A 27675-nucleotide genomic window follows, 5' to 3' on the forward strand; every position below is an offset into this window, starting at 1 on the left:
CCCCGCTCGCCACAACTAGAGAAAGCCTGCGCACAGCAATGTAGACCCAACACAGCCAAAAATAGATAAAATTAAATCTTAAAAAAAAAATCCTTTAAGAAAATATTTAATAAATCATCCCAATAAAACCAAAAAATGGCAACTCTGCAAAATGCTTTGAAGGAGAGATCCATGGGGTATTGAGAAACTCTAACAGACCTAGTTAAGGAAGGTTTCCCTGAGGACATCAGATCTGAGATCTGAAGGAAGATAGAGCACTAACTAGTCAAAGAAGGGAAGGAAGGGCTTTCCATAGTGTGGCAACAAGTGCAAAGGCCCTGACAAGGAAAGAACAAGGAGAAGACCAATACCACTAGATACAAAAACCCAAAGAAATATGCCAACAGATGAGGCAGGAGGGTGCTGGTCACACAGGGCTGTGAGCCCTACTATGGGACTTTGTCTGCACTTTAAAAGTGCTGGGAAACCACTGAAGCATTTAAGCAGGGGAGTGACATCATATCTGCATTTTGAAAACATCTGTCTGGCTGCTCTTTGAAAAAGAATTGGAGTTGGGCAGAAAGAGGTTAAAGTCCAAGGTTAACAAGCAGTCCAAGAGGGAAACAACAGCAGTTCGGACTAGGGTGTTGCCATGAAAATGGACAGAATTGGATGGACTCGAGAGAGAAAGCTCAACAGGACTTGGTAATGGATTATATATTGGATTATATTATGGGGGTGAAGGGAAGGGAAATGACAAGGTGATTCACTTTTCAGTTTATGCAACTAGACAAATGGTGGTACTAATAATCCCTGAGATAACCCTGGAAGATGATTCCCCCACCAGGAATCTTTAAAGACAAGGAGTCAGTCGCAGATTAAACATGCTGGAGGGACTTCCCTGGCAGTCCAGTGGTTAAGACCCTGTGCTTCCAATGCAACGGACGCAGGTTCGATCCCTGGTCAGGGAACTAAGATCCCACATGCCGCATGGCCAAAAACAAAAAACAAAACAAAAAAACTAAACATGTTGGAGAGAGGAAGGAGGATCAGGGTCCTGACACTTGGAGGAGACCTGTGGCCCTTTTCCTCTGATCTAGAGAGAAAGATGGGGATCAAGTAAGTTGCACTTCTTCTCTAGCTTTTGAGGGGTAGTAAGAAAAGTGAATTCTCTCATCTTTAGTAATTGAGGTATACAGCTGCTGAATGGTACAGGCTCCTGAACTATCCAAGACAGCTATACTACCTATACCTGAAAAACTGAAGGTTTTAGACATGAGCTGTCCAATATGGTAAGCCACTAGCCACATATGGCTATTGAGCGTTTGAAATGTGGCTGGTCAGAACTTAGATGTACTGTAATATACACACCAGATTTCTTAAACTTAGTATGAAAAAAAAAATGTAAAATATCTCAAATTTATAAAAAAATATTGATTACACGTTGAAATATGTTGAATATGCTGGGTTAAATAAAATATATGGTTAAAATTAATTTCACTTATTTCTTTTGACTTTTTAAAACGTAGCTACTAGAAATTTTTTAATTACATATCTGGCTCGAATTATATTTCTACTGGACATCAATGTTTTAGACAAAAATTCAGACTAGTGTTCCAAGATACTACATCATTCTACCATTTGAATCTATCCCACAGGGGAGTCAGCTTCCCTGAGCCCATTTCACCGGTACCTAAGCACAGCGCCGGAAGTCGCTAGACTCTAAGGATCAGCCCAGCCGCCCCTGGCTCCGCCCCCTAAACGACTACAAGGGCCAGCGTGCACTGCGCGCCTCGGGAGACGGGTCTGGAAGCACCACCTCTTTGTGACGTCACGCCCGTTGCGCCGCGCGGGCTCTGTTCCCTTCGAGAGCGCGAGTTGTGGAGGTGGGAGGCGAGCGTCCGTGAAGGGGGTGGGGTCGTGCGGCTGAGGGCGCGCAAATAAGGGGGACCTTGGGGCTCCTGGGTGAGGTCCCCTCTGTCCGATTTTCCGGAGCCCTTTTTGTGTGGGGAGAGGATATCAGGACCGCGCCTCTCCCACCGCGTGTCCGGTGGGATAATGCGGCTCCTTTCAGGGAAATGCCAACGTCCCCTTGTGCGGAGAGCTCCTGCTGCGGACGAGTGCGGGGCGCGTGGCCTCTCGGCAGCATCCCACAAAGCCCAAGGGGGCAGGCACGCACGTTGTCCCTGCTGCAGGGGCCTGGAGTCTCCGAATGGGCCCCACCCGGGCCCCTGGAGGATATTGAGGAGGGGGCCTAAGGGAAGTAGGCTTCACTTCCAACCCCTCCTAAAGCCTTTTCTCCTCTGGCAGCCGAATTACTTTTTTTTGGCTGTGTTGGGTTGTTTCTGCCCGCGGGCTTTCTCTAGTTGTGGCGAGCGGAGGCTACCCTTCGTTGCGGTGCACGGGCTTCACATTGCGGTGGTCTCTCCTGTTGTGGAGGACCGGCTCTAGGCGCATGGGCTTCAGTAGTTGTGGCACACAGGTTCAGTAGTTGTGGCTCACGGGCTCAAGAGCGTCAGTAGTTGTGGCGCATGGGCCTAGTCGCTCCACGGCATGTGGGATCTTCCCGGACCAGGGCTCGAACCCGTGTCCCCCGCATTGGCGGGCGAATTCTTAACCACTGTGCCACCAGGGAAGCCCAACATGCTTAGATCTTGGTTTGCTTAAATAGGGCACCACAGCATTAGAGCCTCATCAATCTAATGGCATCCTTGTTTAATTAATTTAACACAACGCAATTCTTCTCATTGTAGAAAAGTCAGTTGTCTGCTATATGCATTGGGGTGCAGTGGAGCCTTTTTTTTTTTTTTTTTTTTTTTGGTGACATGTCTGGCTTTGTCCATCACCATATGATCTTATTTTTTTTTTTTTTTTTAAGGATTTTCTTTTATTTATTTATTTATTTATTTGTTTATTATTATTTTTGTCTGTATTGGGTCTTCGGTTCGTGCGAGGGCTTTCTCCAGTTGCGGCAAGCGGGGGCCACTCTTCATCGCGGTGCGGGGACCGCTCTTCATCGCGGTGCGCGGGCCTTTCTCTATCGCGGCCCCTCCCGTTGCGGGGCACAGGCTCCAGACGCGCAGGCTCAGCAATTGTGGCTCACGGGCCCAGTTGCTCCGTGGCATGTGGGATCTTCCCAGACCAGGGCTCGAACCCGTGTCCCCTGCATTAGCAGGCAGATTCTCAACCACTGCGCCACCAGGGAAGCCCCATATGATCTTATTTTCTACTAGGAAGCTTTTCATACATTTGAGTCCAAATGAGGTCACTGAGCGAGCATCCATAGAGTCAAGAGTGAGAGAGTTTCGAGGGAAGTATTCTAAGACCTCTTTTAGGTCTGATCTGCTTCATGGTTTCTTATTCATGGTTTTACGTGTCCATTACAGTTCCACTGCCTGATAAGGAGCTCAAGGCAAATCAATCAGGAAATTCAAGTGTTCTTTTTTGTAATATTAATCTCAGTTAACATTAATTATGCTCAACTTTGTACCAATTGCTTTTTTTTAAATTGCTTTTTGTAATTATTTAAGCCTCGCAGTAACTCCAGTGGATTACATACTACTGTCTCTATTATCAGATGACACAGAAAGGTTAAGTAATCTACGCAATATCGCACAGTTACTTTGTAGCAAAACCAGGATGAGCCTCCAGAAATGGTAACTCCAAAGCACTCACTCTGAGAAGCGGAACACTTGACTGGTGAGAAACCACTAGACTCTTGTCACTTCTTCCCTCTGCATCATAAAACGCTGTAGAAGAAATTAAAGGGTTGCTTTCCTGATGGGGGCATCACTGGAGGTTTACTAGAGGGAGGTAAACTATCTGCTATGACGGAAAGACAAGTAAAACGTCTGAAAAAGAGGACGGAAAAGAAAAACCTTCTCCCCGGAAAGGTAAACTTTGTATGGTGAGAGTCTGTCCAAAGCAAGCTGAGGTCTGCACCCTCAGCTATTTTACATGCTATTTCCAAATGAAAATTGGAGTAACAAGGATACTTCCTTCTCATATGCTTTCATTTTGAGTAGTTAGGTTCAGATTCATTAGAAACATGTCAAATATATAACATTAGAAGAAGAAAAAAAAGCAGCTTGAAGAAATAGAGTATCTTCTGGAGTTGTGAGATTTGGGACTTCTTTGGTCTTTCATTAAAGATGAAAAGAAGGCAGAGGGGTAGTAGGAGAAGATGATACATAGGGTTCCAAACTGAGAAACCTCAGTGTGAACGTGAATGGGCTATATCTGAATGCCTGTTGAAGCACTAGTGCAGGGTTGTAGCATCTTGCATTCGTTCTCCTTTCTGCCCTTCTGATGGTTGTGGGTTTTGATCAGGGCCTCAGCACCAGCTCACACCATGTGGACCGCGGATGAGATTGCGCAGCTGTGTTATGAGCACTATGGGAGCAGGCTGCCCAAGCAAGGGAAGCCTGAGCCCAACCGCGAGTGGACGTTGCTCGCAGCCGTGGTGAAGATACAACCTACAGCTGACCAGGCCTGCGACCGCCCTGACAGACCGGTGCAAGGTGAGACCTTTTCTCCCTGGAACGCTGTCTCTCCCTGTAGGAGATGGTAGAACTACACAGGGCTAGGCAGGGACGATGGCGGTTGGGTGTAAACCGCGATGTTGGGCATGTTCCGCTGCTCCCCGCCAGGGGGCGGGGTACCTCTGGTGGCGGGAGATGGCCGTGCTGGAACCGCAGTCCACAGTTGAGTCAGCCTTTGGGGGACTCAGTGTGCAGACTTATTAAACCTATAGACCATTCAGATTCTGAGAGCTCACTTAATGATTTGTTTTTTTCCCCTCAGTGACAAAGGAAGTTGTCTCAATGGGAACAGGAACCAAATGCATAGGCCAGTCCAAAATGAGGAAGAGCGGTAAGCCCCGGTGGGGTCTGAACAGGGCCTGTTAGGGAGTTTTGGAAACCAGTGTGCATGTCATCCGTTCCTCTCCTTGGCAGAGCAAAGGGGCCATATCGCTAGGTGGCTGACCTTTCACTTCCCACTGACTGTCGCTCCAGTTGAAAGGACAGAACTCATTTAAAGAATGGAAGTAAGCTGTGGAAGCAAAGGCCACCAGGAACATCTTTTCGAGTGGCTTGAAAGTTGGCCAGTATTTTCATGCTCAAACCAAAAGTTCCCTGGGCTTAACTATTCCATATTAGATCTGAAGCCCCACAAAGCAATCTTTAATTAAATGGAGATTTTGGCACCAGAAAGAATATGGAAATCCCTTAGAGGTCTGGCATCTTCACCTTCTGGTTGCCTGTTAACAGATTCCTTCTCCAGTTTGCTCTCCTCATTCTCCTAGCCTTTCCTCCTGGATATGATGCCGCTGTTCCAGGACCACTGTTGATAGAATTCGATGGAATTTTATCACTATGAGCACAAGTATGGCATGAGGGCACAAAAGATCTGGGCTCCTCTCCTCCAGATAAAGATTTCCCTATAAATCAGGAGTTCTCAGCTAGGGGAAATTTTGCCCCCCCAGGAGACTTTAGGCAATATGTGGAGACATTTTGGTTGTCAAAACTGGGGAGAGGGGAATATGCTAGTGGTCTCTAGTGAGTAGAGGCCAGGAATGCTGCTAAACATCCTGCAAAGCCCAGGACAGCGCCCCCCGCCCCATGCAACAAAGCATTTTCCAACCCTAAATGTCAGTAGTTGAGGAAACCCTGCTGTAAATGCTTTGCCAGTAATGATTGTAAAACTTTCAGGCAAAGCCTTCCAGGAGCTACATGGCCATTCTGGGTGCTGGGAGAAGCTGCTATGTTCTGCTTTTAGAAACCAGGGAATCTCCAGGTTCCATATGTCTTCACAAATGTCCTGTCTTTGCCGCAGGAGACATCCTCAATGATAGCCATGCTGAGGTCATAGCCAGAAGGAGTTTCCAAAGGTAAAGCTACATCCCCAAAGACTCTGATTTAGCTTGGGTGGGGGCCCCAGAATATACATTTCTAATAAGCTCCTAGGTAATACTGATTATGTAGGCCTCCGAACTGCACTTAAAATAGTGCTTGTCTAGACAGTGGTTCTCATGCTTGATGTGCATCAGAATCACCTAGAAGGTTTGTTAAAACCCAGATAGCTGGGCCCATCCCCAGAGATTCTGATTCAGCAGATCCGGGTGGAGCCTGATAAGTTGCATTTCTAATAAATTCCAGCTGATGCTGATGCTGCTGTTTCAGGAATTGCATTTTGAGAGTCACTGGGCTAGGTCATTCTCATAATTCCAAATCGCTACCAGTCCCATTGGTCTGCAGTATCTCTTTCTTTCTTAGTAATCATGCAGCCAGAGTCTTTCCCTTTACCACAGAGACTGGTTGTTTGTTCTGATAACATCCTGCACCCCATTAGGTACCTTCTCCATCAGCTCCACTTGGCAGCCAGCCTGAAAGAGGATAGCATCTTTGTCCCAGGAACTCAGAGAGAACTGTGGAAACTCAGACCAGACCTCTTGTTTGTGTTTTTCTCCAGCCATACACCCTGTAAGTATATTAAAGCCTTTGGATTCATGTTACATTGTCTGCTTCCTTATTGTTGTCTTATCCATAGTTTCTCAAAAAAACACCTTAGATGAAGTGGAGCTACAACCATTGATAGTGCCTTTTTGTGAACAGCCCAGTGTGCCTAATCACGTCTCTACCAAGGAAAAGGGGAGGGCGCTTCACTCATACTATTATTCAGTTCTCAGTTCCCAAGCAGGATTGGGAAGCTTAAAGCTGAGACCCCACAAGGTCCAAAACCAACAATAGGGCTTAGAGGTCCAAAGCCCTGAGTTCTATGGTGATTTATCCTGAAACTCATTTCATTCATTCATTAAACATAAATTTTCTACTCCTTGTCAGGCAAGTGTGACATACTGGTTATGTAGCAGTGAATAAGACTAGTCCCTTGCTTACCTTTTAGTTTTTTAGGAAATGTAGACAGCCATGGTTAGTTAAGGTAAATTTTGATGAGTTGTAAGGGGATATTCAGGTGCTATGGTTGCATTAGGCGGGAAGCCCAGACCTGGCCGATTTTCTATGCTTTGTTTTTCTATCTTGAAAATCGGGAATAATTTCTACCCTTTGTAGACAACAGTTCAGGGATGGTGGTAAAATCTCCTCACCCTATAAAAACTTTGAAATAAGGATATAAGATTGTTCCCTGAGTATTAAATTTTAAAACTAACTATGCAATTAGAGCAGATAGGTAATCACTCTTAAGAGACAATAACTGAAGATCATAACTCAAATCAAAAATATAGCTTATGAAAGAACAGGAAAATGACATACAGAGGAAGGCAGGACTCATCCATACTCTATTCTTAGCAGTGCCCTGATAGGTTGTTTCCTAACTCAGTGCTTCTCAAACTGTAATATGCATATAAATCACCCAGGGATCTTGTTAAAATGCAGATTCAAATTCAGTAGGTCTGGGGTAGAGCCGGAGGTCTGCATTTCTAACCAACTCCCACGTGGTGCCAGTGGTATTGGCCCGTGTATCACATTTTGAATAGCCAGGGCCTGGCTGATCCCAGTGGGAGGTGTAGCATTCTTGTGGAGAGGGATACATCTGGTGATCACAGCTGGCCTGACCGCCTAATCAGACTACAGAAATCAGTGGTTTGCAGGCTGGTACTGCTTTGTGAGAGTGTACTGGTCCATGGCCAGATGAGAAAAATCAGGACTACTCAGTGAGTTTTTCAAAAAACTAATTTCTTTCCATTTTTAAGGTTATGAGATTTTTATGTATTATTAAAATAATGATAAATAGGATTTTTAAAGATCTTGCTTGATGGAATAAAGAGTTGTCAACACTCTATTCATCTTAAAATCTTCTGGAGATTTTACTGGTCTTTGAAATCAAAATTTAGAACCACTGATCTAACTCCCAGGGTGATGGGTAATCTTTTACAGTGTGATGTCCACCCATGGTTTGTCTGCAGGGAGAAAGAACACTACCTAGAGAATGTGACTGTTTGGCTCCCTTGGCATTTATTCCTCATTACTAATTGATAAGTTGGTGCCTGGATTGGCTACTTCAGACTGGTACTTGTGAGCTGTATTAGCATGAGTCAGCCTCTTGAGTTCAGGCATCCGTCAAGATCAAACCTCTGAGCCTTCAGAGTGGGAGGTGGGCCCTGGGGAATTCTCCAAAGTCACTGTCACCTTGTGAGGTCTCTGGAAGCCTGCCAGCCAGCCTCTCTGGCAACACTCCCACTTCTGCATCTCTTGGCTTTTCCACTCTTAGGTTATAAAGACCACAGACGTATTATTTACACACTTTAGAAAAGCAATACACATTAGTGTTTGAAGAAGAAGCTCCCTTCTCACAGGGGAGGTGTGCTTTTTACTGACCTCTGGTTTTCTTTGATTCCCTGTAAACACAGAGTGGGTCAGAAATCTCTAAACCAGCTTGGGGAAATACCAGTTGTGTAATTTACTGTGAGTCTTTACTATGAGGATATGCAAGATGGAGAAATTGTGAGCATTATTTACCAAACTTATTTAACCATGAAATCAACCATCCACTTTTGTTTTCCAAGGCATCTTATGGAATAATATTCCACAAAATGCACTTGAGAAACTGTGCTCATTCTAAGCCAGGGGTTCTCAACTCAGGATGATTCTGCTGCCCAGGGGACATTTGGCAGCATCTGCAGATATTTGTGATGGTCAGACTCAGGGGTGCTATTGGTATCTAGTAGGTAGAGACCAGGGAACCTGCTAAACATCCTGTAATATATAGGGCAAGCCCCCATGGCAAAGAATTATCTGGCCCAGAATGTCAGTGTGGAGGTTGAGAAACCTTGGTCTAATCTAGTGTTTCCAAAACTTCTGTGGTAAGAATCACCTGGGATCTATGTTAAACAATTCAGTTTTCAAGACTTCTCCCCCTGAGAGAGTCTAGCTCACTGGGTCTAGGATACGGTCTTCAGCAAGAACCTCAGAGAATTCTTGTTAGGGAAATTTGGCCAAGTGTTCTTAATTCATCTCAGGTAGCTGGGAGAATAGAATTAAGCTTCATTTAAGTCAGTGGTTCTCAAACTTGACGTTGCATCAGTATCACCTGGAGAGCTTGTTAAAACAGACTGCTGGGTACCGCCTCTAGAGTTTCTGAGTCAACAGGGCTACTGTGGGTCCCAAGAATTTGCATATCTATCAAGTTCCCAAGGGATGCTTACGTGGCTGGTCCGGTGGCCTCACTTTGAGAACCACTGGTTTAAGTGATTTCTTCTCCTACAGGTGGGGATGCCTCCATCATTCCAATGCTTCAGTTTGAAGATCAGCCTTGCTGTCCTGTCAGTAGAGATTGGGCCAATAACCCATCAGTAGAAGCGAGTGATAACCTAGAAGCTCCTGAAGATAAAAGGAAATGTGAAGACTCAGATAGTTCTGTGACCAAAAAGATGAGGCTTGAGCCCAGGACTCCTGATGGTATGGCTCACCATCAGAGTTTTGGCAGCCAGGAAAGTGGCCCTAATTCACCAGATGTCAGCAGCTCTAATCTCACTGCAGAGGAACCAGCCGCTGTCACTGGAATGGCCCCTGGTGGCGCCAAAGTGGTGGACATTTATAGAACTGGAGCCAAGTGTGTGCCTGGAGAAGCTGGAGACTCAGGGAAACCTGGTGCTGCCTATCACCGGGTGGGGCTGCTCCGAGTGAAGCCAGGCCGGGGGGACAGGACTTGCTCCATGTCCTGCAGTGACAAGCTGGCACGGTGGAACGTCCTCGGATGCCAGGGGGCACTGCTGATGCACTTCCTGGAAGAGCCCATCTACCTGTCAGCTGTGGTCATTGGGAAGTGCCCATACAGCCAGGAGGCCATGCAGAGAGCACTGATTGGGAGGTGAGAGGGCAGGGAGGGAACAGTCTTCCCAAAAAGCAGTCTGAGAATATGTCCAAAGAGCCTGGACATACATACCTATGCACAAAGAGTTAAGAATTTGTTCTAAGGAAATAATTAAGAAAGTGCTCAAATATTTAGCTTTGTGTGTACTAATTTAAAGGGGAAAAAAAAAAAAGAGGAAACCACTGAAATGGCCAGCAATAGAAGATTGTGATTTTTGTTACAACTAATACTGATGAATATTTAACATGGAAAGATGCTCATAATGTTTAAAGAGCAATTTAGAAGGTAAAACGAGTTCATTTCGGTCTTAAAGTATATATGCCCATAGAAAAAAATGTATAGGAGGATATACACCAAGGTATTAATATGATTACCTCTGAGTTGTGGTATTATGGGTGATTCTTTTCTTCTTTGTGATTACTCTATTTTCTAATTTTTCTGCAGTGTGCATATATTGCTGTTATAATGTTTAAAAACCTTCAGACATTAGTGTTAATTTTTTAAAAAGAAAAAAGACAAATGATGACCACTCAAGCATGGTCTCCCTAAAGAAGGGCAGCCAAACCTGATTAATGCTGTAGTAACTGAGGGCAGATAAGGCCATGACCAGGGGAGGTCTGTGGGCCCTTGTCAAATGTACCACTCCTAAAGCTGACTCTTGGAAGCACCCCAGGATATGACCCACTAATTCCACTCCCGGGTACATACACAAGAGAAATGAAGACATACATCCACATAAAAGTTGTACATGAATGTTCATAGCCGCATTAGTCATAATAGCCCAAAAGTGAAACAACCCAAACGTCCATCAGCTGGTGAATTGATAAACAAAAGGTGGTAGCTCCCTGCAGTGGAGTGTTACTCAGCCACAAAAAGGAATGAAGGACTGATACATGTCACAACATGGATGAACCTTGAAAATCTTATGCTAAGTGAAAGAAGCCACATGTTGTATGGTTTCATGGAGTGAAATGTCCAAAATAGGCAAATCCATAGAGACAGAAAGTAGATTCATGGGTGCCAGGGGCTGGAGAAGGGGATGGTGAATGACTGCCGTTAGGTGCAGGATTTCTCATTGGGGTGACGAAAATGTAGATTGCAGTGCTTGTTGCACAACTCTGTGACTATACTTAAAAAATTGAATTATAACTTTAAATGGGTGAATTTTATGGTGTATAAACTATATGCCAATAAAGATGTTAAGAAAAAAAAGGCAATCCTAGGCACTGTGCCCAAGACATTTTCTGTTTTCCATGTTTTCTTGATTCCAAGACTTTAAGTTGCTGTCTGCTCAGTTCTAGACCCACTACATGTTGGCATCTACTTTGTGTGAAATATTCAAGAGAAAAAAATGAAGCTTTTATATTATAGGATAATTTTGGTTTCTGGCCTGTTTTAAGGACTCCCTAGGAAGCTGATGCCGACAGGTTAATATTTCTTCTTAAGGTTTTCAAATCTTTCACAACCAATATGAGAAATGGAGTTCGGTGTTACTGAAGTCCCTGAGGGGTGGTGACTCAGTTTATAGCTGTCACTTGAGAGTGATGGAAGAGATCTTCCTTCAGCCATAAGGTTCATAGGATCTGGATTCTATTCTGTCACAACCTCCTATACCATCCTCCCCATAAATAAATAAATAAATAAATCCACACACCTTCTAAGGCCTTTGCCTCCCACTGAGACATGGGTGGTAATGTGGTCCACAGTCCTAGATACTCTCTTTCTCGATGAGTGAGCCTAAACTACATGCCTTTCCCCTCACGTTTAGGTGTCAGAATGTCTCAGCTTTACCCGAAGGCTTTGGAGTTCAAGAAGTGAAAATACAGCAGTCAGATTTACTATTTGAACAGAGCCGCTGTGCAGTACAGTCAAAAAAGGCTGAGAACCAAGGCCGACTTGTTCCTTGTGGGGCAGGTAAGGGATCCAGGTTCCACTTGCTCTAGAGTAACTTGTCCCTGGACATTAGAGTGGCCTGGAAGGGATTGCATCCTCCCAGCCTGGGGTAGCATTTTACCACTCAAGTGGTCAATAGCGTGGGCTTGGGAGATACCCACACTGGGTCAAGTTCACACTCTTTATGACCCTGGGCAATTTGTCCTCTCTTAGCCTCAGTTCCTTCATCTTCAGATAAGAATATCCTTTATTTGTCAGGGTTGTTACGAAGAATAAATGAGAAATTGTGTTTCATGCATTTACTGTGTTCATCATATAATAAATACTCAATGATTGTTAGCTATTATGATGATGATGGTGGTGGTGATGATGATGAATCATGAACCACTTACACTGTTGTATTCTGGAGGCCAGGCATCAGAGTGGCAGCCACTGTCTCTGGCATCATATCCAGCTCTCATGAGTCTTCAGTGGTAGGGAAATATTTTTATTAAAATACCTCTGACATTTACAGAAAACTGAACAGTTTTAACGCCAGAATCTTTTCATAGCCATCAGCTGGAGTGCAGTTCCTGAGCAGCCACTGGATGTCACCGCCAATGGTTTTCCGCAGGGAACAACAAAGAAAGGAATCGGACGCCTTCAAGCCAGGTACAGCATATTGGGGCAGAAGGAGATGGTGGCAGTGCATTCACACCTCACCACCCTCTAATTCCAGAACATTTTCTTTTTCTTTTTTTTGGCTGCGTTGGGTCTTCGTTGCTGCGCACAGGCTTTCTCTAGTTGCGGCAAGCGGAGGCTACTCTTCGTTGTGTGCAGGCTTCTCGTGGTGGCTTCTCTTGTTGCGGAGCATGGGTTCTAGGTGCGCGGGCTTCAGTAGGTGCGGCAGACGGGCTCAGTAGTGGCAGCAGGTGGGCCCTAGAGGGCTTGGGCTTCAGTAGTTGCAGCGCGCGGGCTCTAGGGCACGCGGGCTTCAGTAGTTTTGGCATGCAGGCTCAGTAGTTGTGGCTTGCGGGCTTAGTTGCTCTGCAGCATGTGGGATCTTCACAGACCAGGAATCAAACCCGTGTCTCCTGCATTGGCAGATGGATTCTTAACCACTGCACCACCAGGGAAGTCCTCCAGAACATTTTCATCAACACGATAAGAAACCCCGCACCTATTAGCAGTCACTCCCCATCCTCTTCTCCAGCCCTTCGCATCCACAGATCTACTTTCTGTCTCTATGGATTTACCTATTCTAAACTTTTCACTACATGAAATCATACAATGTGTGGTTTCTTTCACTTAGCATAGGTTTTCAAGGTTCATCCATGTTGTATCATGTATCACTCCTTCATTCCTGTTTTCCATTGTATGGATATGCCAGTTTTTTATCCGTTCATCCTTTGATGGGCATTTGGGTTATTTCACTTTTTGGCTATTATGAATAATAATTCTGCTCTGAACATTCATATACAAGCTTTTGGGTGAACATTTGTTTTCAACTGTCTTGGGTATACCTAGGAGTGGGATTGCTGGGTCATGGGGTAACCTTACGTTTAACTTCTGAGGAACTGCCAAACTGTTTTACATAATAGCTGCACCATTTTAAACTTTCATCAGCAATGTATGAGTATTTCAGTTATCCTGCATCCTTTCCAACACTTGTTATCGTCTGTCTTGTAACCATTTTAGTGGGTGTTAAGTTCTATTTCATTGTGGTTTTGATTTGCATTTCTCTAATAACTAATGATGCTGAGCATCTTTTCCTGTACTTATTAGCCATTTGTATATCTTCTTTAAAGAAATATCTGTTCAGATCTTTTGCCCATTTTTTAAATTGGTTTATTTGTCTTTTCATTGTTGATTTGAGAGATTTCTTTATATATTCTGGATATGAGTCCTTTATCAGATATATATCTCAGATAATTTCTTCAGTTCTGTGGATTGTCTTTTCAGTTTTTGAAAGTGTCCTTTAAAGCACAAAAGTTTCAAATTTTAAGGAAGTCCATTTTATCTATTTTTGTATTTCGTGGTTTGTGCTTTTAGAATCATATGTAAGAAACCATTGTCACAAAGATTTACTTTGTGTTTTCTTCTCATGGTTTTAGCTTTTATGTTTAGGACTTTGATCCATTTTGATTTAATTTTTTATAAGGTGTGAGGTAGGGATCCAACTTCATTCTTTTGCAAGTGGATGTCCTTGTCTCAGCATCATTTCTTGGAAAGGCTGTTCTTTCCCCTGGAAGATTCTGAAAGGAACACTTTCTTGGGCTTTACCACTAGAGATTCTGGCTTAGTAGGTCAAGGCTGGAACCCGCGAATCATTTATGAAGCTGCACAGTGATCAGACTGGCAAGAAGGGTGCCATGAAAACAAGACTTTGTATCTTCAAATTGGCTTTTATTGAAATGTGGAGCATGTGACCTGTTGGACATGAGACTTGGGTTTCATGCTTGTGTGTTTGGAGTTTCATGCATCTGCCTTATTGGTTCTTCTTTTGTTAAATATTCATCTTGCCCCCTCTGCTTTTCCCTCCCAGTGAGCCACAGAGGGTCTGCAATAAGACGAGGGTGGGTGGGGCTATGGGGTAGCAGCCTCCCCACCAAAGGCATTTCCATCTGTCTGGATTGAGCTGCCTCTGAGTGACTGTTGTAGGACTCCCACAATTTATAGGTAGTTCTTTTCATTCTAAGTGGCTTTTCCATTTCTTTATTACGCCCTTATAAAAAAGTTGTATTGTAATTAAAGTTCACAGGTGGATTTGTTTCTTTTCTTTTTGACATGCTTATTTGTCTCCCTCAATGGAAACAATAATAACTTACATCTTTTTAGACTTAAAAAAAAAAATTTTTTTCTTCACAGACACTAAGCAGGGTTCAAATGGCCTATACAGCAGACCCAGCCTGCCTCTTGGTGGCCTAAGCTGTTGAATTGAGTAGTATTTACAAAATTGTTAGGGGTAGAGATTTTTTAACCAGTTTTTTCTCAAGGGCCTCCCTGCTTCAGGCCATTGTCTGCATCTCTCCGGGGACCAGCAGTTAACCACAGGCCGTGATGTGTGAGCAGAGCAGGTCACAAGGGACAGGGACCACACTTCCTGCTGAGCTCTGCCTTTGCTGTAAGTGACAGGCTAGCAGCAACCCACACTGGCCCCACCCACCTGCCTGTGGCTTCAGTTTGCTGCTTTGCTAAGTCTAAATGCTCTTCACTGTGAACCTACACCATCTTTTACCTTAAAAGCTTTCCTTACGACTGCTTTCTAGCTCAAAATTACCATCTTTTCTCCAGATTCCTAAAGTGCTGTTTTCCAGTTTGTCCCAATATGTCAGTGTTTTATGTGTGATTGGGAGTGCCCCGTGTTCTCATCCTGGCTCTGTCTCCAGTTGTCAGGTGACTTTGGACAAGTCCAGTAGCTCTCTGGGCCTCAGCGTGTTCATATCTGTAAAACAAGGATATTGGAGTAGATGATCTGAGGTCTCTGACGTGTTGTGGATGTCTCTCCATTTAGAAGGCAGACTCCATACAGGAGGAAGTTCATGGTGGAAAGAGCAGAAGCTTTGCAGTTCAAGAGACTGATGTTTAATTTCTGGCTCCCTTTTCCCCCCCAAGTGAACTTGGGCAAATTACTTTACCTCTCTGGTCCTCGACTTCCCCAACAACAAAGCAAGGGTAACTCATAGTATCTGTCACACGGGAATGTTGTGAAAATTGAATGAGAGAGAGTGCCTCTAACATGGTACAGGGCTTGCAGTAGACATCTTGTTAAGATAGATTTCTTCTTCAGTCATCAAATGAAGCTGCACATTATGTTTGAAAGGGTCAAAGTTACTTTAATTCTAAAGACCAACAGCTGCTGGGGAGAGTGGGTTTTCTCACTTCTCATTCCTGAGTGCTATCCTGGAACCACCTTTTTTAGAATGGTCTGGAGTATGAACTCAAGACTGGGATGTTAGAAACATTTAAAATACTAGCGCGACACTCAAAGGTAATATTTTATTTTAAGTCTTTGTGTTTATTGCAAACAATGAGATAATAACAGGAATCAGATAAAGGACCCTCATTTTCTAGAAGCTTAATTTTACCTTTTGCCCTAAAGTGGCAAATCCTTTTAAATTCTCTTTGCCCTGAAGAGGCATATTCTCTTCCCTTCCCAGATGAGCTACCAGAGCATCCTGGAGAGATCATTACATGGCTCATTGGATTATAAAAGAGAAGAGTAAGAGATTAAAAAAAACAAAACAACAACAAAAAAAAGACTAAGCGTGTCTAAGTATGTTAGAATAAAGATAGGGCTAGGTTGAAATGTGAATGTGTAATCTTTAAAAAATTATGTATGTATAGCTTTGCCAGCTCCTTTTTTTTTTTTTTTTTTTTTTCAGGGACAAGAAAGTAGAGTTTATTGGTGGGTATGGGTAGGGAGGGGGCAGCGCCAAGGCTCTCACGAGTTCAGGGCCCGCCATTTGTCCAGGGGGCCACGATTAGGGATGTACTTGACCCCACAGCCATCTGGGATGAGCCACTTTTCTGCCACCATGTTTTCAAATTCATCTGCATTAAACTTAGTAAATCCCCACTTCTTGGAGATGTGGATCTTCTGGCGGCCAGGGAACTTGAACTTGGCCCTGCGAAGGGCCTCAATCACATGCTCCTTGTTCTGCAGCTTGGTGCGGATGGCCATGATGACCTGGCCAATGTGGACCCTGGCCACTGTGCCCTGGGGCTTTCCAAAGGCACCACGCATACCTGTCTGGAGCCTAGATTGGGGACAGCATGCCAGTCGTTAATGTCCACTGGAAAGGGCTGTCTCCAAGGTCCCTTAGGGCAACCCATACAGGCAACAGGCTGCATACACTACCAAGGAGGCTGCTGTCTGCAGCCACTGCGCACCGGGCCCCCACGGGGATTTCCTAGCTCTTTGATACACCAACCAGTAGTGTTAACCAGCTCACCAGGAAGACTAATATCTAAGAATGTAATCCTTGCTGTTAAAAGGAACTAGGGCTCATTGGAGTGTAGCAGCTAGCAGCCACCAAGATTATTTTGCTCCACAGATAACATCAGTGGTTATTATTGGGTGGGCCGCTTTGACAGAGGAATTACTATTATGGTCACTCTGTTCTGCTGTTGAACAAGTCTTGAGAAAGGCCTTACTTCTCTGGAGGGAGATATAACACCTTAACATTACTCATGAGGTGACTTAGACCAAAAGCATTCATAAGAGAAAGTACCATTTGCTCCTCCAGAGGGAAGAATGTTGAAAACATTTTACAGGTCTGGTCTCAAGAAGCTGTTAAGCTCTCTATCACTGATGGCTTTTCACAGTGACACTGGAGGCCTTGACATTTCGCCCAGTGTTGGTAAATAGAATCCAGTTTGCCTCCTTCCAGTGAGGTTTAAGTGTTGTGTTTCTTTAATGAACCTTGAGTGGATCCCATCTCCAGACTACAGATCATGGCATGGTTGATTACTAAGGCTTGTGAGTGAAATGCCTTGACATATTTCCTTAATGCTCTGTAACAGTATAGGCAAATTTTCTCTCATAGTTGTACATCGGTAGCCACTGGGTTATAGCAGAAGTCTCATGGGCTCACCTATCAGTATTTCAAAGGGAAATGTGAGCATCCCGGGCAAGATATTAGTTTATTTTTTGATGTTCCTCTTTTGCTGATTCTGAGTGATGTGGGCAGTGGAAATGTTGAGTCTGTAAGGCTCTCTGGACTTCTTGAGCAATAAAATGTGTGGTCATGTCACCAAAAATGGTTTCAGAGTCTTAAGTCTGGAGATGAAATCTTTGATTCTAAGTAACAGTGAACATATCAACTTATCTACCTGAACACATACATACAATAAAACATAAATAATGTTTGTTTTCAACTGGGTAAAACCAATCTTGATATAGTGCTAGTTGTCTGAAAAGAAAAAAATTCTAAATCTCCCTTTTATGAGGGTCATGGCCTCCTGGCTTTACTCTTAATATGTTTCTATTAGCTATAAACTTCATTCTCTCTCTTTTTATGCTTAGGCCTAGAAAGCATAGGGAGCTGCCAGAGAGCCTTGTTTCTTTGTCCTGTATGAGATTTTCCAGGAACATCACTTCCCTGCTCCAATATATAGAATCATTTCTCTTCAAATTGCCCTGGTTCTTTTACAGGAGAATAACATCAGCATCTAAAATCCATGTTCGAAGCATCCATGTTCGATTGTTTCTTACAAGTCCTTGAGGTGTTAGGTTAATATAAGTAGTTGGCGCACCAGTGAATGAGCTAGACAAAATATTATATAAAGCTGTAAAGCTTGGCTAAAAGTAATTTCTTAATTGTCTAATCAGTCAACATGAATTAGTCAGTATTATTCACACTTAAACTACTAGATGAATAAAAGATTTAACATTAGGCTTCCCTGGTGGCGCAGTGGTTGAGAATCTGCCTGCCAATGCAGGAGACACGGGTTCGAGCCCTGGTCTGGGAAGATCCCACATGCCGTGGAGCAGCTGGGCCCGTGAGCCACAACTACTGAGCATGCGCGTCTGGAGCCTGTGCTCAGCAACAGGAGAGGCCGCGACAGTGAGAGGCCCGCGCACCGCGATGAAGAGTGGCCCCCACTCGTCGCAACTAGAGAAAGCCCTTGCACAGAAACGAAGACCCAACACAGCCAAAAATAAATATAAATAAATAAATAAATTTTTTAAAAAATAAAAGATTTAACATTACAGTTGCCTTTGGTGACCACCCTTTGGATATATTTTCACTAATATTGAACAGTCAGATTATTTTCTTCTTGAGTAATAATTTTCAGTTCTAATGCAGTCATATAAACACTTGCACAGTATTTTAGTTCTATAATTTAAGTTCATTTTCAGTTAAAGGGGATTGATATTTCAATCTGACAGTTCTTACTTAGTGGCAGCTTTAGCTACAACTCCTTATTAGCTCTACCAGGCCACTTTATTAATTGAGTGGGAAAAAAATATGAGTACTTTGAGCTACAGGGATTTCATTTATCTAACATCTTTCTAGTCTACCTGCAATACAAGCTCCCTGTCAGAGAAACTCATTTTATTTTCTACTCTTTTTTTTTTTTTAATTTATTTATTTATTCATTTATTTATTTATTTATGGCTGTGTTGGGTCTTCGTTTCTGTATGAGGGCTTTCTCTAGTTGCGGCGAGCGGGGGCCCCTCTTCATCGCGGTGCGCGGGCCTCTCACTATCGCGGCCTCTCTTGTTGCGGAGCACAGGCTCCAGACGCGCAGGCTCAGCAATTGTGGCTCACGGGCCTAGTCACTCCGCGGCATGTGGGATCTTCCCTGACCAGGGCTCGAACCCGTGTCCCCTGCATTGGCAGGCAGATTCTCAACCACTGCGCCACCAGGGAAGCCCCATATTTTCTACTCTTTAAAAAGAAAAAGAAACTGTAGTCATTTTATTGAAATCTACATGTTTTAAGTGAACACGTATCAAATGTAGAATATCTGTATGTATCTGTATTATATAGATTATTCATATTTATATATATATATGTATATATATATCTGTTTCTGGGCATTCTGTTCTGTTCCATTGGTTTGTTTGTTTTTCCCTGTACCAAAACCATACTCTTAATAACTGTAGTTTTATAATAAGATGATATCTGTTAGGGAAAGTCCCCTTGCCTCGCCTTTCAAGAGTGTCTTGGTTTTTCTTAGACTTTCAAATTTAAAGTTTAATTTGGGGAGAATTGACATTTTTCATTGTTAAGTCTTCAAACCAGGAATATGGTGTATATCTTTCTATATAATGCTGGTGCCAAATTGGCAGTTGTGCCCCAAATTTAAAACAAGCAGTTTTGAATGTTCACTTATTTAGGTCTTCTTACATATATTTCGGTAAAGTTTTATGATTTTCTTCACATAAACTTTCACATCTTTTATTAGATTTATTTCTTGAATGATGTATTAGTTATCTGTTGCTGTGTAACAAATTACACCCCACCCCCACCCCCCAAAAAAATCTAGTGGCTTAAAAAAACAATTAACATTTATTATTTCACAGTCTCCGTGCGACAGGAATTTGGGAGGAGTTTAGCTGGATAATTCTGACTCAGGGGCTTATGAGGTTGCAATCCATTATGTCAGCCAGAACTACAGTCATCAAAGGCTTGACTGGGGCTGGAGGATCCAGTTTCAAAATGGCTCACTCATGTGGCTGCAAGGTCACTCAGTGCTGGCTGTTGGCAGGAGGCCTCAGTTCCTCTCAATTTGGGTCTCTCCATAGTGCTACAAGTATTCATCTTTACAACATGATGGTCGGTTTCTCCCCAGAGCAAGCAATCCAAGAGAGCAAGGCAGAAGCCACAGAGTCTTTTGTGAGTAGCCTCAGAAGTCACACTCCAACCCAATCTCCTAATGGTTATTCAGATAACCCCTATTCAGTGTGGGACGGGATTGCATAATGGCATGAATTCCAGGAGGCAAGAATCACCATTCAGAGATTGGCTACCACAGATGCTGGGGTTTTTTTGGGTTTTTTTTTTAATTAATTAATTAAGTTACTTTTGGCTGCGTTGGGTCTTTGTTGCTGTGCGCCGGCTTTCTCTAGTTGGCGGCGAGCCGGGGCTACTCTTCATTGCAGTGCACGGGCTTCTCATTGCCGTGGCTTCTCTTGTTGCGGAGCACGGGCTCTAGGCGCACCAGCTTCAGTAGCTGTGGCTCGTGGGCTCTAGAGCGCAGGCTCAGTAGTTGTGGCGCACGGGCTTAGTTGCTCTGCAGCATGTGGGATCTTCCCGGACCGGGGCTTGAACCCATGTCCCCAGCATTGGCAGGCGGATTCTTAATCACTGCACCACCAGGAAAGTCCCCCAGATGCTGTTTTAAGTAATTTCCTTTCATTTCATTTTCTGGTCATTGCTACTGCAATCAACTTTTTTGTTGTTGTTTATTTCTCTCTTACAATTAATGTTTGTATCCAGCAACCTTGCTAACTCTTATTATTCTACTAATGTATCTGGGCATTCTTTCGGAATTTTTGAACATAGTCTATCTTTTGCAAATACTATTTCCTTTCCAAACCTCCACTCCTTTTATTTTTTTTTTCTTGACTTATTGTGCTGACCAGAACTGACAATATCACAATCATCTATGAATAATGACTTTGTTTTTTTTGCTTTTCAATCTTAATTCCTTTTATTTCTTGTCTTACTGGCCAGACCTTCTGTATAATGTTGGATAAAAGCAGTGATAGCAAGTATCCTTGTATTATTCCTGATTTTTTTTTTTTTTTTGGCCACGCCATGTGGCATGCGGGATCTTAGTTCCCCGACCTGGGATGGAACCTGTGCCCCCTGCAGTGGAAGCGCAGAGTCTTAACCACTGGGCCATCAGGGAAGTCCCGAAGCTTTGTAAGCATTGTTACCCAAGGGGCCAGCTCCCTTGAAAGGAGGTAGCCAAACGTAGCTGATGGGTATCCTTGGGGGCAAAATTTAGTAATTCCCTCTGTCTTTACCCCATTTCAGCCTGTCACCTTGATGATTTCACTGCTGATAACATTTCGTGAGAGTTTTGGGTTTTTTTGTTTGTTTGTTTTTTTGGCTGCTTTGGGTCTTCGTTGCTGCAAATGGGCTTTCTCTAGTTGCAGTGAACTGGGGCTACTCTTTGTTGCAGTACGCAGGCTTCTCATTGCAGTGGCTTCTCTTGTTGCGGAGCACTGGCTCTAGGCACGCAGGCTTCAGTAGCTGTGGCACGCGGGCTTAGTTGCTCCGCGGCATGTGGGATCTTCCCGGACCAGGAATGGAACCCGTGTCCCCTGCATTGGCAGGCGGATTCTTAATCACTGCACCACCAGGGAAGTCCCTGATAACATTTCCTTGAGAGTTATTTTTGTCCCTCAACCTAATCAGACTCTTGGGTCTGGATTTTTCTTCTTGCCAAGTGCAAGAAGGTGAAAATGGGGGCTCAGGACATTCAGACCTAAAAAGATACCATGTGAAGCCCAGTATGTTTGATAGGGGCCTGGTACGTAGTAAACACTTAATAAATCTTCTTGGTCTTCTTTTTCTAAACAGATCCCGAATCAGCAAAGTAGAGCTCTTTAGATCATTCCAGAAGCTGCTAAGCAGTATTTCAGAGGACAAGTGGCCAGACTCCCTCAGGTGATGCCATTGACCTATGTTTTTACATTTTTAGGAAGACTTCTGGTTTAATTCTGCTGATGGATGGCAGGAAGCTTTGGCAGGGATGGTGGTTCGGTAGGCCAGTGGGTACTTATTACTAACCACATGTTCTTCAATCTCCATGGCCCCATTTGCAGATATGTGTATGATCTGAGCTGTGGCAGATGGGTAGTTGGTAATAAGAGTCTCACGAGCCTAAGGGTAGAATTGGGGCCTGGGCCATTACAGGCCCTCCTCTTGTTCCACCTCCAGATGGAGAGCATTGTGGAAATGTGAGTGCTTGGGGGGCAATATATTCTGTTGGGAATATCATTCTCTTCTCTTTTTCTTTTGCTTACATCACTGCTTGTGAACGGAAGCTCGAAGACTTAAATTACTTTCCAAACAGGAATGTAGAGAACTATAAAACCACTTCTGGGCCAGGTGGGTGGGTGGAATTCAGATACTAACTACCCAGAGTTAGGCCAAATCTCACAGGGTAGGGACACAGTCCCCACAAACTGACCTCACTTCAGGACACCAGCCACATACTGGGGTGGCCCCAAAGCCACTTACACTTCTGACCAACTGACTACAAACTCAGGTTCCTACTTCCCCCTCAGGTTCAATTAATTCACTAGAAAAACTCACAGAATTCAGGAAAGCACCATACTTACAATTACCTTTTATTGTGAAGGATACAAATAAGGACCAGATGAAAGAAGGGACTCATAGGGCAAGGTCTCCAAGGGTCCCCAACCTGACACTTCTGTGTCCCCAGGATGCATCACCCTCCCAGCATGTCACTGTCTGTCACCAACCAGGAAGCTGACCTGAGCTTCAGTGCCCAGAGTGTTTATTGTGGTTTCATCAATAAGCATGATTAATAGAATTGTTGGCCACATGATGTGGTTGAACTCAGTCTCCACCTTCCAATATCCCCACCCCAGGAGGTCAGACTGATATCAGATGGCTCAAAGCCCCAATTCTCTAATCTCATGGTTGGTCTTTCTGGCATGGCCAGCCCATCCTGAAACTATCTAGGGCCCACCGTGAGTCATCTCGTTAAGCAAAAACTCAGGTGTGATCTGAGGGGTCCACCATGAATAACAAAGACATTCCTATCATTAGGGAAATTCTAAGGGCTTAGAGGCTCCCTGCCAGGAACTGGCAACAAAGATCAGCCAAATTCTTTTTTATACAACAGTGGGGAAGCGAAGGAGAGGCTATATACTCCCATATGAAGAGGCTACCACCTGTTTTCACCATCATGTATCCTACAGTCAGTATTGATGCCCTCCCGTCCTCCGTGGTCAGTTTGCTTGTTTCTTGTCTGGAAGAATGAATCAGACTGGAACAGGGTGGGTTTCCATATATTCTGTGACTTAAAAACAAATCTGGAATTAGGTAAGGAGAGACTTCATTCAAAAGGATTATTGCAATAAGAGAAAGGGCCTCTTACAATAGGAGGAGGAGGACTAACGCAATAGCAAGAGCACGGCAATCTTAAGATCTGTAAGCCTCTCAAAGAGCAGGTGCAAAGGAATTTTCTTTTATACGGAGAGAGAAGCAAAGTTAGAGCCGGGAATGGGGGAGTGGGATGAGCAGGTAGTGTGATGGAACAGTTGAACAGGAAGTGTTGATTCTCAGGAGGGGCTGTTAAAAGAAGGGGTTGTTACACATGCTGATGCTGGCTCAGGCTGAAAGTGGCTCAAAGTTCGGGGGTCTGGGGGAAGGAGAGAAGCATAACTAATATTTGGTCAAATTAGCAGGCATGTTGTCAAGATTTTGTCAGTGGGTACAAACAGTTCAGCTAATCATTATGAGAGAAAGAATGGTGTCTGTGTCTGGCCTTGTTAGAGGTAAACCAGGGGGGCATTCATGAGTCTGTCTAAGCCATGAAGAAGGGTGGTTCTTTGCAGTCAGCCACTTCCCACAACACAGAAGTGTGGGAGGGAGATTTCTTAACCATAGCTTGTTTTGGGAACTGAGGGCTCAGGTAAAGTTTAACATTGTCATGTGTGTGGCTCCCATCCATTAACCACCAAAAAGCTACGGGAAATTGATCAAACAACTAAAATCAGTGTTTGCTACAGTTAGCAACTTTAATCTTTGCTGAAGTGAGTGAAGAAACAGCTTGGGTCTCCTCAGATCTTGGCAAAGAACGAAAGAGTAGAAGCAGGATAAAACCTGAATCAATGAGACATGAGGCTCAGTTTCTTCAGCTATGAGATGGCAAGGACGCAGCTCAAGGTCGGGGCTGGATCGAGAAGAGGGCTCAGAGGAGCCTGACTCAAGTTTGATCAAAGGAAAGAATCTTTGTCACAAGAAAATCTTTTTATCTGGGTGTATTATAGATATTATTCAGCACGTCAGCCATTCCTCAGCAGTCAGAGACACTAAGGGATTTGGGAAGGGGTGTTAGCTGGCAGTACATAGGAGAATATGATTAAGATGGAAAGTGCTTTGGGAAAATGCAGTTGAGAAATTTCTAACAGCTAGATCCTAATGGTGGAAATTATAGACACATAGAAAATTTTAAACCAAGTAGTAGATACAGTTATTCTTGTTTTATCTGATTCCACCAGGACCAGACAAAACTAGCATTCTGTTTATTCTTACCGGTTTTAATCCACGCTGTTTTCTAGTGAATTCCCTACAAAGGAGGTAAGAGTCAGCATAGGACAGCATAACAAAACCCTCCTGTTTCCTAAGTCTCTTGTAATAAATCTGTCCAGCCTATTGCTGAGGTGTCTCGCTGGCCACGGTGGTGAGCTGTCCAGTGAGAACCTGTGTGCTTGGTGGTGTGTGTGCATTAGGGTGCAGAAGCCAGTGACGTACCACGAGTACAAGGAGGCCGCATCCACTTACCAGCGGGCCTGGAGCGCACTCCGGAAGCAGGCGTTTGGATCCTGGATCAGAAACCCACCGGATTATCAACAATTTAAATGAGCAAAGCTTACTGGCAGCAGGGTGTTTTCCATTCATTCATTCTGGACTGCCTTCTTCCTACATGCTGGATAAGCCTTAGGTTTTCTTGTGGCTGATCAGGAAAAAAAGACTGCCATCTACCAGAGCAAAATATCTCTTCTGTGTGAGATGGATGGAATTCTGGACATGGAACAATCTATACTTGACTGAAGTAGCTCACTGCTAAAACAGCATCTTGCTAATGACCTTGGTATGTGTCCTGTGTTTTATTGCTTCTCTAAGAATAAGAATTTGGAACGTGATGCTTTAAAAGTACTCTGCAATAGCTCCATTTTGTGTGTTCCTACATTGATTCGGCAAGTACTTATTGGGCTGAGATGATGTTTGAATCTCTGCAAGTTTTAGAGTTTCTCCTGTCATAGTGGACACGTATTTTGTATATCCAGCCTTTTTTCCTTTGGAGAACCACCCTTTCCTGCTTTACCCATGCTTGGATGAAGCGAACTTTACTCCTTGGCTCCAGGAATGTGAGCCAGCCCTGAACAGTCCTGGAACTAGTGCCAGAGTGATCAGGTAAGATTCTCTCTCCTCTTGTATCGGGAACGCCACGTAATCTTGGGATTGCCTGTGGCTGCCTTTGCCTACTACATAGAGACAGCCAGCTTGAGAACGAAGGCAATGAAGGAAACAGCTGAGAGAATCAAAGCTCTCATGACCTTGTCTGGATGCCTGAAACTAGTGTCTACTCTGGACTTCAATTATATGAGATAAATTGCTGCTGTTGTTTTGAGTAAGCCTGTTTGAGTCCGTTTTCCTATGACTTTCAATGGAAAGAGTTCTGTCTAAAAGGCCAAAAGTCCCTATAGTAATTCAGCAGCAGAGCCAGCAATCAATGCTGTTTTTACTAACAACTAATGTTTAACTTTCAACCTCTTCACACTCTAATTTATTGACTAAAAGTGGAAGTTCTCCATGTTGGGATTACTCAAGGTCATTGTTGGTTCTTCAGTATTTCCTTATACCTTTAAATATTTTAAATAGCAGCTTTATTGACATATAATTCACATACCATAAAATTCGCCCATTTAAAGTGAACAGTTTGGTAGGTTTTAGTATATCCACAAAGGTGTGCAAACATCACCACGATCAATTTTAGAACATTTTTGTTCTCATCTGGGGGAGGCAGGGAGATGCTGTTTGACCCAGTATAGTATCCTTTAGCAGCCGCTCCTCATTTCCCCTCAACCCCCTTAGCTCCAGGGCAAACAGTAGTCTACTTTGTGTCTCTATGGGTTTGCCTGTTTTGAACATTTCATATAATGGAATCATACAATATGTGGTCTTTTGTGACTGGCTTCTTTCACTTAATGTGATGTTTTAAGATTCATGATGTTATAATGTGAATTGGTAGCATGAGGCAGTACTTTATTCCTTTTTATGGAATAAAAATAATATTCAGTTCTGCGGATATACCACATTTTGTTTATCTAATCATCAACTGATGGACATTTAGGTTGTTTTCACTTTTTATCTATTGTGAATAGTGCTGCTATAATCATTCATATACAAGCTTGCATGTGAACATATGTTCTTAATTTTTTTTTTATTACAGAAGTAATGCGTAAGTTTTTCTTTTTCTTTTTTTTTTTTTTTTAATTTACCATTGTAACTTTTTTTTTTATTGGCTGTGCTGTGCGGCTTGCGGGATCTTAGTTCCCCGACCAGGGATTGAACCCGGGCCACGGCAGTGAAATCACCAAGTCCTAACCACTGGACCACCAGGGAATTCCCCCATAAGTTTTTCATAACAAGTTATCCTTGAACTTTTTTCTATAAGGAATCCTTTTAGATAGCAGGAAAGAAAGACAAAAACATCACTACCTGAAGGCCAGACCCCTACCATATGCTGCTTTAATCAGAGAGATCCTTTTGCCTGACCCCAAATCCTATGATATGAGAGCAGTTAAGATACCTCGATTGGCAGAAGCTTTTATCCACAGAAAATTATGCAGCTCTCTCTCTCATGAGATTCTTTTTTTTTTTTTAATATTTATTTATTTTGTCTGCACCAGTTCTTAGTTGCAGCATGTGGGATCTTCGTTGCAGCATGCAGACTTCTTAGTTGCGGCATGTGGACTTCTTATTTGCAGCATGCAGACTTTTAGTTGCGGCATGAGGACTTCTTAGGTGCGGCATGCCTGTGGGATCTAGTTCCCCGACCAGGGATCAAACCCAGCCCCCATGGATGGGGAACACGGAGTCTTACCCACTGGACCACCAGGAAAGTCCCGATATTCTATTTTAAAGGATAAAGATTTATATGAGAATGTAAGGAGATAATGTCTTTTTATTCCTAAATTTTATAGTGTTCATCACATGTGCACCCAAAAAACTAAATATTAAAAACACCCCTAGATTTACGCTTCAGAACAGAGACTGGGAAAACCCTGAAAGATAGAGACCAGAGGCAGCTTGGACTCTCATCTGGGGGAGGCGGGGAGCCTGTTTTCTCAAGAGCTAAAAGGGGAGCTTAGATAGCCAACTTCCTACATTTTGCTTTAATCTCTTAAAACCCAAGTTTAGGGACTTCTCTGGAAGTCCAGTGGTTGGGACTCCGTGCTTCCACTGCAGGGGGCGTGGGTTCGATCCCTGGTCGGGGAACTAGAGCCCACATGCCACGCGGTGCTGCCAAAAAAAAAAACCCCAAAAACAAAACAAAACCAAACAAAAACCCAAGTTTAGAGTCTCACCTATGCCTTAAATCACATCTCTGCAATATTGGCAGGTTCTCGGACTTCATACATTTAGATCATGTGTTTTTACTGATAACTGCTTCCAATTTTTAAGTACCTTTTTAAACAGTTGTTATAGGACTTCCCTGGTAGCGTAGTGGTTAAGAATCCGCCTGCCGGGCTTCCCTGGTGGCGCAGTG

The 27675-nt window shown here is 43.6% G+C and overlaps 2 protein-coding genes and 1 pseudogene across 5 annotated transcripts; 1 reads left to right on the forward strand and 2 right to left on the reverse strand.

Annotated features, from left to right (window-relative positions):
• The first annotated feature begins 1809 nt into the window (after nt 1–1809).
• ADAT1 (adenosine deaminase tRNA specific 1) lies at nt 1810–26160 on the forward strand. 4 transcript variants are annotated; one of them, XM_057534649.1, is made up of 11 exons: nt 1810–1865; nt 3510–3678; nt 4309–4499; nt 4783–4851; nt 5815–5869; nt 6331–6461; nt 9204–9807; nt 11579–11724; nt 12255–12354; nt 21726–21812; nt 24632–26160. In XM_057534649.1, the coding sequence occupies exons 3-11, from the start codon at nt 4331–4333 to the stop codon at nt 24762–24764; spliced, it is 1494 nt and encodes a 497-aa protein (XP_057390632.1). In that variant the 5' UTR covers nt 1810–1865; nt 3510–3678; nt 4309–4330; the 3' UTR covers nt 24765–26160. The 4 variants fall into 4 exon arrangements, with proteins under 4 accessions (XP_057390632.1, XP_057390633.1, XP_057390635.1 ...); XM_057534650.1 differs by having other exon boundaries at nt 1811–1865; nt 3557–3678; XM_057534652.1 differs by having other exon boundaries at nt 1825–1865; nt 3598–3678.
• LOC102997523 (60S ribosomal protein L10-like) lies at nt 16061–21171 on the reverse strand. Its single transcript, XM_028166597.2, has 2 exons — nt 21167–21171; nt 16061–16442 (listed from the first exon to the last, which is right to left on the reverse strand). The coding sequence occupies exons 1-2, from the start codon at nt 21169–21171 to the stop codon at nt 16127–16129; spliced, it is 321 nt and encodes a 106-aa protein (XP_028022398.1). The 3' UTR covers nt 16061–16126.
• LOC114238002 (small nucleolar RNA SNORA70) lies at nt 16487–16637 on the reverse strand (annotated as a pseudogene).
• Nucleotides 26161–27675: the final 1515 nt, after the last annotated feature.

Source organism: Balaenoptera acutorostrata, chromosome 19 (genome assembly GCF_949987535.1).
Source record: "Balaenoptera acutorostrata chromosome 19, mBalAcu1.1, whole genome shotgun sequence".
Lineage (NCBI taxonomy): Eukaryota > Metazoa > Chordata > Mammalia > Artiodactyla > Balaenopteridae > Balaenoptera > Balaenoptera acutorostrata.